The sequence below is a fragment of the Atractosteus spatula genome, chromosome 2 (genome assembly GCF_055471065.1).
Source record: "Atractosteus spatula isolate fAtrSpa1 chromosome 2, fAtrSpa1.hap1, whole genome shotgun sequence".
NCBI classification, from domain to species: Eukaryota; Metazoa; Chordata; class Actinopteri; order Semionotiformes; family Lepisosteidae; genus Atractosteus; species Atractosteus spatula.
In genome coordinates, this window is record NC_142707.1 from 49,164,641 (window position 1) to 49,183,235 (window position 18,595).

General features: G+C 53.7%; 1 protein-coding gene across 3 annotated transcripts in view; it reads right to left on the bottom strand.

The window, feature by feature from the left end:
* mdga1 (MAM domain containing glycosylphosphatidylinositol anchor 1) overlaps window positions 1-18,595 on the bottom strand; it is a 173,401-nt gene that overhangs the window by 13,391 nt on the left and 141,415 nt on the right. For all 3 annotated transcript variants that reach the window (XM_088908737.1, XM_088908736.1, XM_088908735.1), the window contains one exon: window positions 16,147-16,277. In XM_088908737.1, coding sequence (XP_088764863.1) covers window positions 16,147-16,277 — 131 coding nt within the window. The remainder of the gene's footprint in view (window positions 1-16,146; window positions 16,278-18,595) is intronic.

The following is an 18,595-nucleotide window of genomic DNA, read 5'->3' on the forward strand; positions in this document are numbered from 1 at the left end:
GCATTTTGTTATTTGTTGTTTCTTATTAAAAATCAGCCAGAGCCCCCTGGGCCTGGAGGTACTGAACACTTGCAGTGTGTTCAGTCAGTATGGAGTCCTGGCTGTGCAGAACATGCTCTGGGCCTGATGCCTCCCATTACAGCCCTGGAGCTCTGTCAGCTGCAGGAAAGAGATCAATAGTCTCAGCAGGAACTACAACCAGGACAGCATCCGAGACTCCGGCTGGAAAACACAGAGCCACAGGGAGACAGAGGGTCAGTCAGTACACTGAGGGGTGACAGCAGGGAGATGGAGTGTCTCTACAGAGAGAGGGGTCAGTCAGGGCACTGAGGGGTGACAGCAGGGAGATGGGGTGTCTCTACAGAGTGAGGGGTCAGTCAGTACACTGAGGGGTGACAGCAGGGAGATGGGGTGTCTCTACAGAGTGAGGGGTCAGTCAGGGCACTGAGGGGTGACAGCAGGGAGATGGGGTGTCTCTACAGAGAGAGGGGTCAGTCAGGGCACTGAGGGGTGACAGCAGGGAGATGGGGTGTCTCTACAGAGAGAGGGGTCAGTCAGGGCACTGAGGGGTGACAGCAGGGAGATGGGGTGTCTCTACAGAGTGAGGGGTCAGTCAGTACACTGAGGGGTGACAGCAGGGAGATGGGGTGTCTCTACAGAGAGAGGGGTCAGTCAGGGCACTGAGGGGTGACAGCAGGGAGATGGGGTGTCTCTACAGAGTGAGGGGTCAGTCAGTACACTGAGGGGTGACAGCAGGGAGATGGGGTGTCTCTACAGAGTGAGGGGTCAGTCAGTACACTGAGGGGTGACAGCAGGGACATGGGGTGTCTCTACAGAGAGAGGGGTCAGTCAGGGCACTGAGGGGTGACAGCAGGGAGATGGGGTGTCTCTACAGAGTGAGGGGTCAGTCAGTACACTGAGGGGTGACAGCAGGGAGATGGGGTGTCTCTACAGAGAGAGGGGTCAGTCAGGGCACTGAGGGGTGACAGCAGGGAGATGGGGTGTCTCTACAGAGAGGGGTCAGTCAGTACACTGAGGGGTGACAGCAGGGAGATGGGGTGTCTCTACAGAGAGAGGGGTCAGTCAGTACACTGAGGGGTGACAGCAGGGAGATGGGGTGTCTCTACAGAGAGAGGGGTCAGTCAGGGCACTGAGGGGTGACAGCAGGGAGATGGGGTGTCTCTACAGAAAGAGGGGTCAGTCAGTACACTGAGGGGTGACAGCAGGGAGATGGGGTGTCTCTACAGAGAGAGGGGTCAGTCAGGGCACTGAGGGGTGACAGCAGGGAGATGGGGTGTCTCTACAGAGAGAGGGGTCAGTCAGGGCACTGAGGGGTGACAGCAGGGAGATGGGGTGTCTCTACAGAGAGAGGGGTCAGTCAGTACACTGAGGGGTGACAGCAGGGAGATGGGGTGTCTCTACAGAGAGAGGGGTCAGTCAGTACACTGAGGGGTGACAGCAGGGAGATGGGGTGTCTCTACAGAGAGAGGGGTCAGTCAGGGCACTGAGGGGTGACAGCAGGGAGATGGGGTGTCTCTAGAGAGAGGGGTCAGTCAGGGCACTGAGGGGTGACAGCAGGGAGATGGGGTGTCTCTACAGAGAGAGGGGTCAGTCAGGGCACTGAGGGGTGACAGCAGGGAGATGGGGTGTCTCTACAGAGAGAGGGGTCAGTCAGGGCACTGAGGGGTGACAGCAGGGAGATGGGGTGTCTCTACAGAGAGAGGGGTCAGTCAGGGCACTGAGGGGTGACAGCAGGGAGATGGGGTGTCTCTACAGAGTGAGGGGTCAGTCAGGGCACTGAGGGGTGACAGCAGGGAGATGGGGTGTCTCTACAGAGAGAGGGGTCAGTCAGGGCACTGAGGGGTGACAGCAGGGAGATGGGGTGTCTCTACAGAGAGGGGTCAGTCAGTACACTGAGGGGTGACAGCAGGGAGATGGGGTGTCTCTACAGAGAGAGGGGTCAGTCAGTACACTGAGGGGTGACAGCAGGGAGATGGGGTGTCTCTACAGAGAGAGGGGTCAGTCAGTACACTGAGGGGTGACAGCAGGGAGATGGGGTGTCTCTACAGAGAGAGGGGTCAGTCAGTACACTGAGGGGTGACAGCAGGGAGATGGGGTGTCTCTACAGAGAGAGGGGTCAGTCAGGGCACTGAGGGGTGACAGCAGGGAGATGGGGTGTCTCTACAGAGAGAGGGGTCAGTCAGTACACTGAGGGGTGACAGCAGGGAGATGGGGTGTCTCTACAGAGTGAGGGGTCAGTCAGTACACTGAGGGGTGACAGCAGGGAGATGGGGTGTCTCTACAGAGAGAGGGGTCAGTCAGGGCACTGAGGGGTGACAGCAGGGAGATGGGGTGTCTCTACAGAGAGAGGGGTCAGTCAGTACACTGAGGGGTTACAGCAGGGAGATGGGGTGTCTCTACAGAGAGAGGGGTCAGTCAGGGCACTGAGGGGTGACAGCAGGGAGATGGGGTGTCTCTTCAGAGAGAGGGGTCAGTCAGTACACTGAGGGGTGACAGCAGGGAGATGGGGTGTCTCTACAGAGAGAGGGGTCAGTCAGGGCACTGAGGGGTGACAGCAGGGAGATGGGGTGTCTCTAGAGAGAGGGGTCAGTCAGTACACTGAGGGGTGACAGCAGGGAGATGGGGTGTCTCTACAGAGAGAGGGGTCAGTCAGGGCACTGAGGGGTGACAGCAGGGAGATGGGGTGTCTCTACAGAGAGAGGGGTCAGTCAGTACACTGAGGGGTGACAGCAGGGAGATGGGGTGTCTCTACAGAGTGAGGGGTCAGTCAGTACACTGAGGGGTGACAGCAGGGAGATGGGGTGTCTCTACAGAGTGAGGGGTCAGTCAGGGCACTGAGGGGTGACAGCAGGGAGATGGGGTGTCTCTACAGAGAGGGGTCAGTCAGGGCACTGAGGGGTGACAGCAGGGAGATGGGGTGTCTCTACAGAGAGAGGGGGTCAGTCAGGGCACTGAGGGGTGACAGCAGGGAGATGGGGTGTCTCTACAGAGAGGGGTCAGTCAGTACACTGAGGGGTGACAGCAGGGAGATGGGGTGTCTCTACAGAGAGAGGGGTCAGTCAGGGCACTGAGGGGTGACAGCAGGGAGATGGGGTGTCTCTACAGAGTGAGGGGTCAGTCAGTACACTGAGGGGTGACAGCAGGGAGATGGGGTGTCTCTACAGAGAGAGGGGTCAGTCAGTACACTGAGGGGTGACAGCAGGGAGATGGGGTGTCTCTACAGAGAGAGGGGTCAGTCAGGGCACTGAGGGGTGACAGCAGGGAGATGGGGTGTCTCTACAGAGAGAGGGGTCAGTCAGTACACTGAGGGGTGACAGCAGGGAGATGGGGTGTCTCTACAGAGAGAGGGGTCAGTCAGTACACTGAGGGGTGACAGCAGGGAGATGGGGTGTCTCTACAGAGAGAGGGGTCAGTCAGGGCACTGAGGGGTGACAGCAGGGAGATGGGGTGTCTCTACAGAGAGAGGGGTCAGTCAGGGCACTGAGGGGTGACAGCAGGGAGATGGGGTGTCTCTACAGAGAGAGGGGTCAGTCAGGGCACTGAGGGGTGACAGCAGAGAGATGGGGTGTCTCTACAGAGAGAGGGGTCAGTCAGGGCACTGAGGGGTGACAGCAGGGAGATGGGGTGTCTCTAGAGAGAGGGGTCAGTCAGGGCACTGAGGGGTGACAGCAGGGAGATGGGGTGTCTCTACAGAGAGAGGGGTCAGTCAGGGCACTGAGGGGTGACAGCAGGGAGATGGGGTGTCTCTACAGAGAGAGGGGTCAGTCAGTACACTGAGGGGTGACAGCAGGGAGATGGGGTGTCTCTACAGAGAGAGGGGTCAGTCAGGGCACTGAGGGGTGACAGCAGGGAGATGGGGTGTCTCTACAGAGAGAGGGGGTCAGTCAGTACACTGAGGGGTGACAGCAGGGAGATGGGGTGTCTCTACAGAGAGGGGTCAGTCAGTACACTGAGGGGTGACAGCAGGGAGATGGGGTGTCTCTACAGAGTGAGGGGTCAGTCAGGGCACTGAGGGGTGACAGCAGAGAGATGGGGTGTCTCTACAGAGAGAGGGGTCAGTCAGGGCACTGAGGGGTGACAGCAGGGAGATGGGGTGTCTCTACAGAGAGAGGGGTCAGTCAGTACACTGAGGGGTGACAGCAGGGAGATGGGGTGTCTCTACAGAGAGAGGGGTCAGTCAGTACACTGAGGGGTGACAGCAGGGAGATGGGGTGTCTCTACAGAGAGAGGGGTCAGTCAGTACACTGAGGGGTGACAGCAGGGAGATGGGGTGTCTCTACAGAGAGAGGGGTCAGTCAGGGCACTGAGGGGTGACAGCAGGGAGATGGGGTGTCTCTACAGAGAGAGGGGGTCAGTCAGTACACTGAGGGGTGACAGCAGGGAGATGGGGTGTCTCTACAGAGAGAGGGGTCAGTCAGTACACTGAGGGGTGACAGCAGGGAGATGGGGTGTCTCTACAGAGTGAGGGGTCAGTCAGTACACTGAGGGGTGACAGCAGGGAGATGGGGTGTCTCTACAGAGAGAGGGGTCAGTCAGGGCACTGAGGGGTGACAGCAGGGAGATGGGGTGTCTCTACAGAGTGAGGGGTCAGTCAGTACACTGAGGGGTGACAGCAGGGAGATGGGGTGTCTCTACAGAGAGAGGGGTCAGTCAGGGCACTGAGGGGTGACAGCAGGGAGATGGGGTGTCTCTACAGAGAGAGGGGTCAGTCAGGGCACTGAGGGGTGACAGCAGGGAGATGGGGTGTCTCTACAGAGAGAGGGGTCAGTCAGGGCACTGAGGGGTGACAGCAGGGAGATGGGGTGTCTCTACAGAGAGAGGGGTCAGTCAGGGCACTGAGGGGTGACAGCAGGGAGATGGGGTGTCTCTACAGAGAGAGGGGTCAGTCAGGGCACTGAGGGGTGACAGCAGGGAGATGGGGTGTCTCTACAGAGAGAGGGGTCAGTCAGGGCACTGAGGGGTGACAGCAGAGAGATGGGCAGTCAGGACATCCACTCAAGGCCCGAACAGCCCAGCTGAACCCCAGGGTACCTTCAGATATCTGGAGCCCCCGGTGTCCCCTGGAATCACACTGTCTGGCCAATGGCTCTGGCAATAGAGTCCGTTAAAACGGAAGCAGTGTTTAATTGGCCACTTGTCTGCTCGGAGCCTCGTAAACGCAGCTGGAGAGAGCAGATGGTGGGTGAATAAATACATGAGCAAACGTTACTGCCATCGATTTTACTGTAACGGCCCTGTTTTGGGAAGGTTTAAACTCGTCAGGCGGCGCCGAGGGGTCTCCTGTCTCCGGGGTCTCTTGGTAACGTCTGTAATAAAGCGTATCGATTGGACCGGAGTCGGTGTCTGAGAACCCCGTGCGAGTAAGTGTTTAATCAGCACTGAAGGGAAAGTGTGTGCGTGAGCAGGGTGGGTCTCCGGAGGAAGGGTGGGGCCGGGTGAGCGGTGGAGACCCCTCTGTAGGGAGGCAGTCATGAGCACGCCCAGCCCACACGCACTCTCTCTCGGTTTCTGTCCACTCCGTCAACACAGCATGGGAGGGCTGACCAGAACGATATTACCCCTGTTACTGCTCCTACTACCACCACCCCTGCTACTCTCACGACTGCTACCTTTGCTATTACTGCTGCTACCCCTCCTCCTACTCCTGCTAGCCCTGCTGCTACAACTGAGACTCCTGCTACTCCTACTGTTACCCCTGATTCTACAACTGAGACTCCTGCTACTCCTACTGTTACCCCTGATTCTACAACTGAGACTCCTGCTACTCCTACTGTTACCTCTGCTTCTGCCCCTGCTGCTACAACTGAGACTCCTGCTACTCCTACTGTTACCCCTGCTTCTGCCCCTGCTGCTACAACTGAGACTCCTGCTACTACTACTGTTACCCCTGCTTCTGCCCCTGCTGCTACAACTGAGACTCCTGCTACTCCTACTGTTACCCCTGATTCTACAACTGAGACTCCTGCTACTCCTACTGTTACCTCTGCTTCTGCCCCTGCTGCTACAACTGAGACTCCTGCTACTCCTACTGTTACCCCTGCTTCTGCCCCTGCTGCTACAACTGAGACTCCTGCTACTACTACTGTTACCCCTGCTTCTGCCCCTGCTGCTACAACTGAGACTCCTGCTACTCCTACTGTTACCCCTGATTCTACAACTGAGACTCCTGCTACTCCTACTGTTACCCCTGCTTCTGCCCCTGCTGCTACAACTGAGACTCCTGCTACTCCTACTGTTACCCCTGATTCTACAACTGAGACTCCTGCTACTCCTGCTGTTACCCCTGATTCTACAACTGAGACTACTGCTACTCCTACTGTTACCCCTGCTTCTGCCCCTGCTGCTTCAACTGAGACTCCTGCTACTCCTACTGTTACCCCTGCTTCTGCCCCTGCTGCTACAACTGAGACTCCTGCTACTCCTACTGTTACCCCTGCTTCTGCCCCTGCTGCTACAACTGAGACTCCTGCTACTCCTGCTGTTACCCCTGATTCTACAACTGAGACTCCTGCTACTCCTACTGTTACCTCTGCTTCTGCCCCTGCTGCTACAACTGAGACTCCTGCTACTCCTACTGTTACCCCTGATTCTACAACTGAGACTCCTGCTACTCCTACTGTTACCCCTGATTCTGCCCCTGCTGCTACAACTGAGACTCCTGCTACTCCTACTGTTACCCCTGATTCTACAACTGAGACTCCTGCTACTCCTACTGTTACCCCTGATTCTGCCCCTGCTGCTACAACTGAGACTCCTGCTACTCCTACTGTTACCCCTGATTCTACAACTGAGACTCCTGCTACTCCTACTGTTAACCCTGCTTCTGCCCCTGCTGCTACAACTGAGACTCCTGCTACTCCTACTGTTACCCCTGCTTCTGCCCCTGCTGCTACAACTGAGACTCCTGCTACTCCTACTGTTACCCCTGCTTCTGCCCCTGCTGCTACAACTGAGACTCCTGCTACTCCTACTGTTACCCCTGCTTCTGCCCCTGCTGCTACAACTGAGACTCCTGCTACTCCTACTGTTACCCCTGCTTCTGCCCCTGCTGCTACAACTGAGACTCCTGCTACTCCTACTGTTACCCCTGATTCTACAACTGAGACTCCTGCTACTCCTACTGTTACCTCTGCTTCTGCCCCTGCTGCTACAACTGAGACTCCTGCTACTCCTACTGTTACCCCTGCTTCTGCCCCTGCTGCTACAACTGAGACTCCTGCTACTACTACTGTTACCCCTGCTTCTGCCCCTGCTGCTACAACTGAGACTCCTGCTACTCCTACTGTTACCCCTGCTTCTGCCCCTGCTGCTACAACTGAGACTCCTGCTACTCCTACTGTTACCCCTGATTCTACAACTGAGACTCCTGCTACTCCTGCTGTTACCCCTGATTCTACAACTGAGACTACTGCTACTCCTACTGTTACCCCTGCTTCTGCCCCTGCTGCTTCAACTGAGACTCCTGCTACTCCTACTGTTACCCCTGCTTCTGCCCCTGCTGCTACAACTGAGACTCCTGCTACTCCTACTGTTACCCCTGATTCTACAACTGAGACTCCTGCTACTCCTACTGTTACCTCTGCTTCTGCCCCTGCTGCTACAACTGAGACTCCTGCTACTCCTACTGTTACCCCTGATTCTACAACTGAGACTCCTGCTACTCCTACTGTTACCCCTGATTCTGCCCCTGCTGCTACAACTGAGACTCCTGCTACTCCTACTGTTACCCCTGATTCTACAACTGAGACTCCTGCTACTCCTACTGTTACCCCTGATTCTGCCCCTGCTGCTACAACTGAGACTCCTGCTACTCCTACTGTTACCCCTGATTCTACAACTGAGACTCCTGCTACTCCTACTGTTAACCCTGCTTCTGCCCCTGCTGCTACAACTGAGACTCCTGCTACTACTACTGTTACCCCTGCTTCTGCCCCTGCTGCTACAACTGAGACTCCTGCTACTACTACTGTTACCCCTGCTTCTGCCCCTGCTGCTACAACTGAGACTCCTGCTACTCCTACTGTTACCCCTGCTTCTGCCCCTGCTAGTACAAATGAGACTCCTGCTACTACTACTGTTACCCCTGATTCTACAACTGAGACTCCTGCTACTCCTACTGTTACCCCTGCTTCTGCCCCTGCTGCTACAACTGAGACTCCTGCTACTCCTGCTGTTACCCCTGCTGCTACAACTGAGACTCCTGCTACTACTAGTCCAATGGCATGCTGGTAGGTTAACTGGCTTCTGGAAAAACTGGCCCTGGTGTGAGTGCGTTAGTTTGGCCCTGTGATGGACTGGCGTCCTGTCCAGGGTGTATCCGCCTTGTGCCCATTGCTTGCTGGGATAGGCTCCCCATAACCCTTAATTGGAAAAAGTAGTTAGAAAAAATATGAATAGAAAATGCCCCACTCTCTTCAGGTGTACCCCAAGGCTTATCTTAAGAATTGATCTGTTTTTAATCTATTTACTCCCAACAGGCAGTCGTTTTGGCAAAAAGGATGTCTGCTTTCATTTTTAAGATGACGACATTCAGTGTTATATCTCCATCTCATCTGACCCTCCATGTGACGGCTCGATAATGTCAAACTTTGTGAGTGAAATTTATGCCTGGTTGAGCTCAAATTTCCTCCACTTCAATTTGACAAAAACTGAGGTGATAAGAGGTGATAAACTGAGGTGATATGCATAAATCCCCAGAAGACAAGATACATCCTGTTTAGGAAATTCCCTACAATTTGGAAACAATAGCCTCAAATTTTGCTTTGCTATGAGAAGTCTGGGGGTCTTGTGTGATCTTGAGCTCTGTTTTGAATCACCCCGATTCTGGCACGTCTTCACTGGCTCCTCTTCACCCAGTGCACTCAGTTCAGAGTTTTACTCTTTAAAAGGCCTTCACACCAAATCCCTGCAATGCTCCTCTCTCATCCCTCGCTGTGACCCAGCAGGGCCTTCAGAGTCGGAGACTCAGCAGAGTCTTCTCACAGGTCTGCTGCAGCCGCCTGGCTCCCCAGCCCTGGAGCTCCCTGCCTGCGCGTCGGAGAGCTGCTCACTCTCCTGCACGTTTAGATCAGGACGGAAGACTTACCTCTTCAGCCAGGCTCTTAATTAGTGTTTGTATCTCTGTCTTTGTTTCTCTTCAATGTTATTTTGATTTTTAACCCTGTAAAGTACACCAAACACTGGTGGTGTACTTGGGCTCTGAAATAATCTTATATAAATCCTTACTGCTGCCATCACTGCTACTACTATTCCTGCTGCTGTAGCTGCTACAACCCCTGTAGTACTACTGCTACTACTGCTACTACTGCGGTTACTGCTACAGTTACTACTGCAATCACCACTGTGACCACTCCTGCTACCACCAGTTACTACCACTGTTACCACCACTATTACTACTCCTGATACCTACAGTACCACCACCAGTTACTACCACTGTTACCACCACTATTACTACTCCTGCTACCTACAGTACCACCACCAGTTACTACCACTTTTACCACCACTATTACTACTCCTGATACCTACAGTACCACCACCAGTTACTACTACTGTTACCACCACTATTACTACTCCTGCTACCTACAGTACCACCACCAGTTACTACCACTGTTACCACCACTATTACTACTCCTGCTACCTACAGTACCACCACCAGTTACTACCACTGTTACCACCACTATTACTACTCCTGCTACCACCAGTTACTACCACTGCTACCACCACAGTTACTACCACTGTTATTACTATCACCACAGTTACTACAACTGTTTCCAACACTGTTACTACTGCTGCTACCACCACTGTTACTACCACTGCTACTACTACTATTACCACCACTGTTACTACTGCTGTTACTACTAATATTGCCAATGTTACTACCATTATTACTACTACTGCTACCACCATTTACCACCACTGTTAGTACTGCTGCTACCACCAATTACTACTGCTCTTACTACTAGTATCACCACTGTTACAACCACTACTACTGCTGCTACTACCACAGTTACTACCACCCTTACTACTACTATCACCACTGTAACTACTACTGTTACCACCACTGTTACTACTGCTGTTACTACTACTATCACCACTGTTAGTGCTACTACTGATATCACCACTGTTACTACTGCCGCTACCACCACACCTGTCCACACCTCAGTCCACACCTGAGCCACACCTCAGCCCACACCTCAGTCCACACCTCAGCCCACACCTGAGCCACACCTCAGCCCACACCTGAGTCCACACCTCAGCCCATACCTGAGTCCACACCTCAGCCCACACCTCAGTCCACACCTCAGCCCACACCTGAGCCACACCTCAGCCCACACCTCAGCCCACACCTGAGTCCACACCTCAGCCACACCTCATCCCACACCTCAGCCACACCTCAGCCCACACCTGAGTCCACACCTCAGCCCACACCTGAGTCCACACCTCAGCCCATACCTGAGTCCACACCTCAGCCCACCTCAGTCCACACCTCAGCCCACACCTGAGCCACACCTCAGCCCACACCTCAGCCCACACCTGAGTCCACACCTCAGCCCACACCTCAGTCCACACCTCAGCCCACACCTGAGCCACACCTCAGCCCACACCTCAGCCCACACCTGAGTCCACACCTCAGCCACACCTCATCCCACACCTCAGCCACACCTCAGCCCACACCTGAGTCCACACCTCAGCCCATACCTGAGTCCACACCTCAGCCCGCACCTAAGTCCACACCTCAGCCCACATCTCAGCCCACACCTCAGCCACACCTGAGTCACACCTCAGCCCACACCTCAGTCCACACCTCAGCCCACACCTCAGCCCACACCTGAGCCACACCTCAGCCCACACCTGAGTCCACACCTCAGCCCATACCTGAGTCCACACCTCAGCCCGCACCTAAGTCCACACCTCAGCCCACATCTCAGCCCACACCTCAGCCACACCTGAGTCACACCTCAGCCCACACCTGAGCCACACCTCAGCCCATACCCGAGTCCACACCTCAGCCCACACCTCAGCCCACACCTGAGCCACACCTCAGCCCACACCTGAGTCCACACCTCAGTCCACACCTCAGCCCACACCTGAGCCACACCTCAGCCCACACCTGAGTCCACACCTCAGCCCATACCTGAGTCCACACCTCAGCCCACCTCAGCCCACACCTCAGCCCACACCTGAGTCCACACCTCAGTCCACACCTCAGCCCACACCTGAGTCCACACCTCAGCCCACACCTGAGTCCACACCTCAGTCCACACCTCAGCCCACACCTGAGTCCACACCTCAGCCCATACCTGAGTCCACACCTCAGCCCACACCTCAGTCCACACCTCAGCCCACACCTGAGTCCACACCTCAGCCACACCTCATCCCACACCTCAGCCACACCTGAGTCACACCTGAGTCCACACCTCAGCCACACCTCATCCCACACCTCAGCCACACCTGAGTCCACACCTCAGCCCATACCTGAGTCCACACCTCAGTCCACACCTCAGCCCACACCTGAGTCCACACCTCAGCCACACCTCATCCCACACCTCAGCCACACCTGAGTCACACCTCAGTCCACACCTCAGCCCACACCTGAGTCCACACCTCAGCCCATACCTGAGTCCACACCTCAGTCCACACCTCAGCCCACACCTGAGTCCACACCTCAGCCACACCTCATCCCACACCTCAGTCCACACCTGAGTCCACACCTCAGTCCACACCTGAGTCCACACTTCAGTCCACACCTGAGTCCACACCTCAGTCCACACTTCAGTCCACACCTGAGTCCACACCCCAGCCTGTCAAAGCAAGCTGGCAGCAGTCAGGAGTGTCAGAGCTGGCTTGAATTGGGAGAAGTCTCCCATGAAATGGATTTAGTGTGGATTCAGCCTCATCCCTGCGCTCTGCTCGAGAGAAATAGAAGGCTCATGGTGCTTGGATACAGAGTGAAAACCTAGAGCAGAAATCAATAACATTCTTCCAATTATACAGCACACTTATAGGACGTCTGACCATACTGCATTCAGCTGTGGTCACGTTACAGAGAGGATCGTGTGGGTCTGAAAAGAGTTTGAGAAAGAGTGACTAGAATAATGGGCCTCCAAGGAACATCACACACAGGCACATGAAATGATCTCATTCTCTTTATTCTAGACACTGCGAGATGAGTTAAATCAACCCCTCAAAACCCTGAAGAACAGTAAGAATAGCTGACTCATGGGCCAGCTGCACACTGAAGAGTAAAGCAGAGCTCCCAAAACAGCAGAGCAAAGGAAGGGCTTGGGAGTGAAGGACCTCTTCATAAAGAAGACTCTGAGGTGTCTTCAGGAGTTAACTACACTGAGCAACAAGAAATGATGGAAATTCAGGAATCACTTTGTTACTAACATCTTCATGAGCATAAGGGGCTGCTTTTGTGAACATGGTGAATGATATGTAAGCTTGAATACAATATTCTTCCCTGTCTCAGACTGCACCCCTCCTCTCACTGAGCTCTGTACCCCAGCTCTACTGGACTACCCACTGTCTCACACTGCGCTGTGTCTCAGACTGCACCCCCCTCACTGAGCCCTGTACCCCAGCTCTACTGGACTAACCACTGTCTCACACTGTGCTGTGTCTCAGACTGCACCCCTCTCACTGAGCCCTGTACCCCAGCTCTACTGGACTAACCACTGTCTCACACTGCGCTGTGTCTCACACTGCACCCCTCTCACTGAGCCCTGTACCCCAGCTCTACTGGACTAACCACTGTCTCACACTGCACTGTGTCTCAGACTGCACCCCTCTCACTGCGCCCTGTACCCCAGCTCTACTGGACTAACCACTGTCTCACACTGCGCTGTGTCTCAGACTGCACCCCTCTCACTGCACCCTGTACCCCAGCTCTACTGGACTAACCACTGTCTCACACTGCGCTGTGTCTCAGACTGCACCCCTCTAACTGAGCCCTGTACCCCAGCTCTACTGGACTAACCACTGTCTCACACTGCGCTGTGTCTCACACTGCACCCCTCTCACTGCGCCCTGTACCCCAGCTCTACTGGACTAACCACTGTCTCACACTGCGCTGTGTCTCACACTGCACCCCTCCTCTCACTGCGCCCTGTACCCCAGCTCTACTGGACTAACCACTGTCTCACACTGCGCTGTGTCTCAGACTGCACCCCTCTCACTGAGCCCTGTACCCCAGCTCTACTGGACTAACCACTGTCTCACACTGCGCTGTGTCTCACACTTCACCCCTCTCACTGAGCCCTGTACCCCAGCTCTACTGGACTAACCACTGTCTCACACTGCGCTGTGTCTCACACTGCACCCCTCTCACTGCGCCCTGTACCCCAGCTCTACTGGACTAACCACTGTCTCACACTGCGCTGTGTCTCAGACTGCACCCCTCTCACTGAGCCCTGTACCCCAGCTCTACTGGACTAACCACTGTCTCACACTGCGCTGTGTCTCACACTGCACCCCTCCTCTCACTGCGCCCTGTACCCCAGCTCTACTGGACTAACCACTGTCTCACACTGCGCTGTGTCTCACACTGCACCCCTCTCACTGAGCCCTGTACCCCAGCTCTACTGGACTAACCACTGTCTCACACTGCACTGTGTCTCAGACTGCACCCCTCTCACTGAGCCCTGTACCCCAGCTCTACTGGACTACCCACTGTCTCACACTGCGCTGTGTCTCACACTGCACCCCTCCTCTCACTGCGCCCTGTACCCCAGCTCTACTGGACTAACCACTGTCTCACACTGCCCTGTGTCTCACACTGCAACCCTCTCACTGAGCCCTGTACCCCAGCTCTACTGGACTAACCACTGTCTCACACTGCGCTGTGTCTCACACTGCACCCCTCTCACTGAGCCCTGTACCCCAGCTCTACTGGACTAACCACTGTCTCACACTGCGCTGTGTCTCACACTGCACCCCTCTCACTGCGCCCTGTACCCCAGCTCTACTGGACTAACCACTGTCTCACACTGCGCTGTGTCTCACACTGCACCCCTCCTCTCACTGCGCCCTGTACCCCAGCTCTACTGGACTAACCACTGTCTCATACTGCGCTGTGTCTCAGACTGCACCCCTCTCACTGAGCCCTGTACCCCAGCTCTACTGGACTAACCACTGTCTCACACTGCGCTGTGTCTCACACTGCACCCCTCTCACTGAGCCCTGTACCCCAGCTCTACTGGACTAACCACTGTCTCACACTGCACTGTGTCTCAGACTGCACCCCTCTCACTGAGCCCTGTACCCCAGCTCTACTGGACTAACCACTGTCTCACACTGCGCTGTGTCTCAGACTGCACCCCTCCTCTCACTGCACCCTGTACCCCAGCTCTACTGGACTAACCACTGTCTCACACTGCGCTGTGTCTCACACTGCACCCCTCTCACTGAGCCCTGTACCCCAGCTCTACTGGACTAACCACTGTCTCACACTGCACTGTGTCTCAGACTGCACCCCTCCTCTCACTGCACCCTGTACCCCAGCTCTACTGGACTAACCACTGTCTCACACTGCGCTGTGTCTCAGACTGCACCCCTCTCACTGAGCCCTGTACCCCAGCTCTACTGGACTAACCACTGTCTCACACTGCGCTGTGTCTCACACTGCACCCCTCCTCTCACTGCGCCCTGTACCCCAGCTCTACTGGACTAACCACTGTCTCACACTGCGCTGTGTCTCAGACTGCACCCCTCTCACTGAGCCCTGTACCCCAGCTCTACTGGACTAACCACTGTCTCACACTGCGCTGTGTCTCAGACTGCACCCCTCTCACTGCGCCCTGTACCCCAGCTCTACTGGACTAACCACTGTCTCACACTGCGCTGTGTCTCATACTGCACCCCATCTCACTGAGCCCTGTACCCCAGCTCTACTGGACTAACCACTGTCTCACACTGCGCTGTGTCTCAGACTGCACCCCTCTCACTGAGCCCTGTACCCCAGCTCTACTGGACTAACCACTGTCTCACACTGCGCTGTGTCTCACACTGCACCCCTCTCACTGAGCCCTGTACCCCAGCTCTACTGGACTAACCACTGTCTCACACTGCACTGTGTCTCACACTGCACCCCTCTCACTGCGCCCTGTACCCCAGCTCTACTGGACTAACCACTGTCTCACACTGCGCTGTGTCTCAGACTGCACCCCTCTCACTGAGCCCTGTACCCCAGCTCTACTGGACTAACCACTCTCTCACACTGCGCTGTGTCTCACACTGCACCCCTCCTCTCACTGCGCCCTGTACCCCAGCTCTACTGGACTAACCACTGTCTCACACTGCGCTGTGTCTCACACTGCACCCCTCTCACTGAGCCCTGTACCCCAGCTCTACTGGACTACCCACTGTCTCACACTGCACTGTGTCTCAGACTGCACCCCTCTCACTGAGCCCTGTACCCCAGCTCTACTGGACTAACCACTGTCTCACACTGCACTGTGTCTCAGACTGCACCCCTCTCACTGAGCCCTGTACCCCAGCTCTACTGGACTAACCACTGTCTCACACTGCGCTGTGTCTCAGACTGCACCCCTCTCACTGAGCCCTGTACCCCAGCTCTACTGGACTACCCACTGTCTCACACTGCGCTGTGTCTCACACTGCACCCCTCCTCTCACTGCACCCTGTACCCCAGCTCTACTGGACTAACCACTGTCTCACACTGCGCTGTGTCTCAGACTGCACCCCTCTCACTGAGCCCTGTACCCCAGCTCTACTGGACTAACCACTGTCTCACACTGCGCTGTGTCTCACACTGCACTCCTCCTCTCACTGAGCCCTGTACCCCAGCTCTACTGGACTAACCACTGTCTCACACTGCGCTGTGTCTCAGACTGCACCCCTCTCACTGAGCCCTGTACCCCAGCTCTACTGGACTACCCACTGTCTCACACTGCGCTGTGTCTCAGACTGCACCCCTCCTCTCACTGAGCCCTGTACCCCAGCTCTACTGGACTACCCACTGTCTCACACTGCGCTGTGTCTCAGACTGCACCCCTCCTCTCACTGAGCTCTGTACCCCAGTTCTACTGGACTAACCACTGTCTCACACTGCACTCCTCCTCTCACAGCCTGCCCTGATGCCCCCGGTCTCTGTCGGTACAGTACCTGAAACGGGCCGCTGGGGCTGACAGTGACATTGGCCTGCTTCCAGGAGTTTCCCTGGCTTCCAGAGAGGCTCCAGACCGGAGGGCCTGTTCCACCAAAGCTCCTGCCTCGCAACATAACATTCAGGGAACCTGAAACACACACACACATACAGAGAGTATAACTGTACTGAGTAGTGCAACACAGAGAGCATTACTATACTGAGAACTGCAAACACAGAGTATTACTTTACCGAGTAGTGCACACGCAGAGTATTACTGTACTGAGTAGTGCACACACAGTGTTTCACTGTACTGAGTAGTGCAACACAAAAAGTAATACTGTACTGAATACTGCACTTAGACAATATTACTGTACTGAATAGTGCAACACAGAGAGTATTACTATACTGAGAACTGCACACAGAGTATTACTGTACTGAACAGTGCACACGCAGAGTATTACTGTACTGAGTAGTGCAACACAAAGAGTAATTCTGTACTGAATACTGCACTTAGACAATATTACTGTACTGAATAGTGCAACACAGAGAGTATCACTGTACTGAACAGTGCACACGCAAAGTATTACTGTACTGAGAAGGGCACATAGAGAGTATTACTGTACTGAGTAGTGCACACACAGTGTATCACTGTACTGAGTAGTGCAACAGACAGAGTAATACCGTACTGAATACTGCACTTAGACAATATTACTGTACTGAATAGTGCAACACAGAGAGTATTACTATACTGAGAACTGCACACAGAGTATTACTGTACTGAACAGTGCACACGCAAAGTATTATTGTACTGAGAAGGGCACATAGAGAGTATTACTGTACTGAGTAGTGCACACACAGTGTATCACTGTACTGAGTAGTGCAACAGACAGAGTAATACCGTACTGAATACTGCACTTAGACAATATTACTGTACTGAATAGTGCAACACAGAGAGTATTACTATACTGAGAACTCCACACAGAGTATTACTGTACTGAGTAGTGCACACACAGAGTATCGCTGTACTGAATACTGCACACACAGAGTATCACTGTACTGAGTACTGGACATAGAGAGTATTACTGTACTGAGTAGTGCAACACAGAGCATTACTGTACTGAATACTGCACATAGAGAATATTACTATATTGAGTAGTGCACACCCAGAGTATTACTGTACTGAATATTGCACATAGAGAACATTACTGTACTGAATACAGCAGATACTGTAGAGAGGATTACTGTACTGAGTAGTGCACACACAGAGTATCATAATTACAGCTGAGTCTCCTCATAAAGAATTACTGCCCTGAGTCTCCTCACACACAGAGAGAGATGTCCCTCAGCTCTAACCACTAGCCCACACTGCCTCCCTCTCTTCCTAGTCCTTCTTTCCCAGTCTATAGAGAATCTTGTTCCCAATACACTGATTAATGTGGAAATCATTTATACCTAATATTGACAGAGGAGGAATTTACTTGTTACTAATAATAGCAGGGAACAAATCTTGTGTTTATTAAGTTATTAATGGGCACATTATCATCTCGCAGAGTAAAGCTCACTCACCACACTACTTATACTAATTTATGGAAATGATCTCTGGTGCTCACAGTAAAAAAAGCAGCACTTACTCATTTTATTTAATTACCACACATTGTTTATTCAAGCTGTTATTTGGCAGGATCTTGTGTTTCAACAGCATCCTTGTGATTGTGCTTCAGAGCCTCTTTTCTGACGGCCATCTGATATACTTAGATACTCCTTCATAGTGTCTAATCTAGCTTCCTGCTCCTTCTACAGATATCTCTACAGTGTGCCAGGTGTGTCAAAGGCATCTGGAATCAGTCCAGACAAAGCAACCATTCTGTGGATTAATGAACTGATACTGACAGGCTGAAGCAACTGAGTCTCTTTAGTCTTGAACAGAGAACACTGTGAGGAGACTGATACAAGTATTAAGGGACTGTCCTACACTGACGGGCTGAAGGAACTGAGTCTCTTTAGTCTTGAACAGAGAAGACTGCGAGGAGACCTGATACAAGTATTAAAAATCCTCAAAGACACCGACAAAGTCAACCCAGAGGACTTCTTCAGAACAAACAGTGAAACCTGAAACCCATGACACAAGTAGAAAATATGTGAAAGTACGTTTAAAACTGAGAACAGAAGGCACTTCACTTTAATGTCATGGCAACCATCAGGAGAATTGTTCATTAGGCAAATTAGAACCCTCCGAGCCCAGGACTATCCCTCTTCAAACAGGCCCAATCATTGCAATTTCACTTGACATTCAGAGAAAAGTCAACCATTTCCTGTGCAGTTCTTACTGATGGGGAATAATGTTCTCAGCTCATTACCTGTCCACCTGGTCTACTGGACATGTTCATGCTGATAACATCCTGTGCAATGTGACTGACACCTGCACTGGGATTCCCAGAGACTAACCTCATCATCACCAAGTGATTT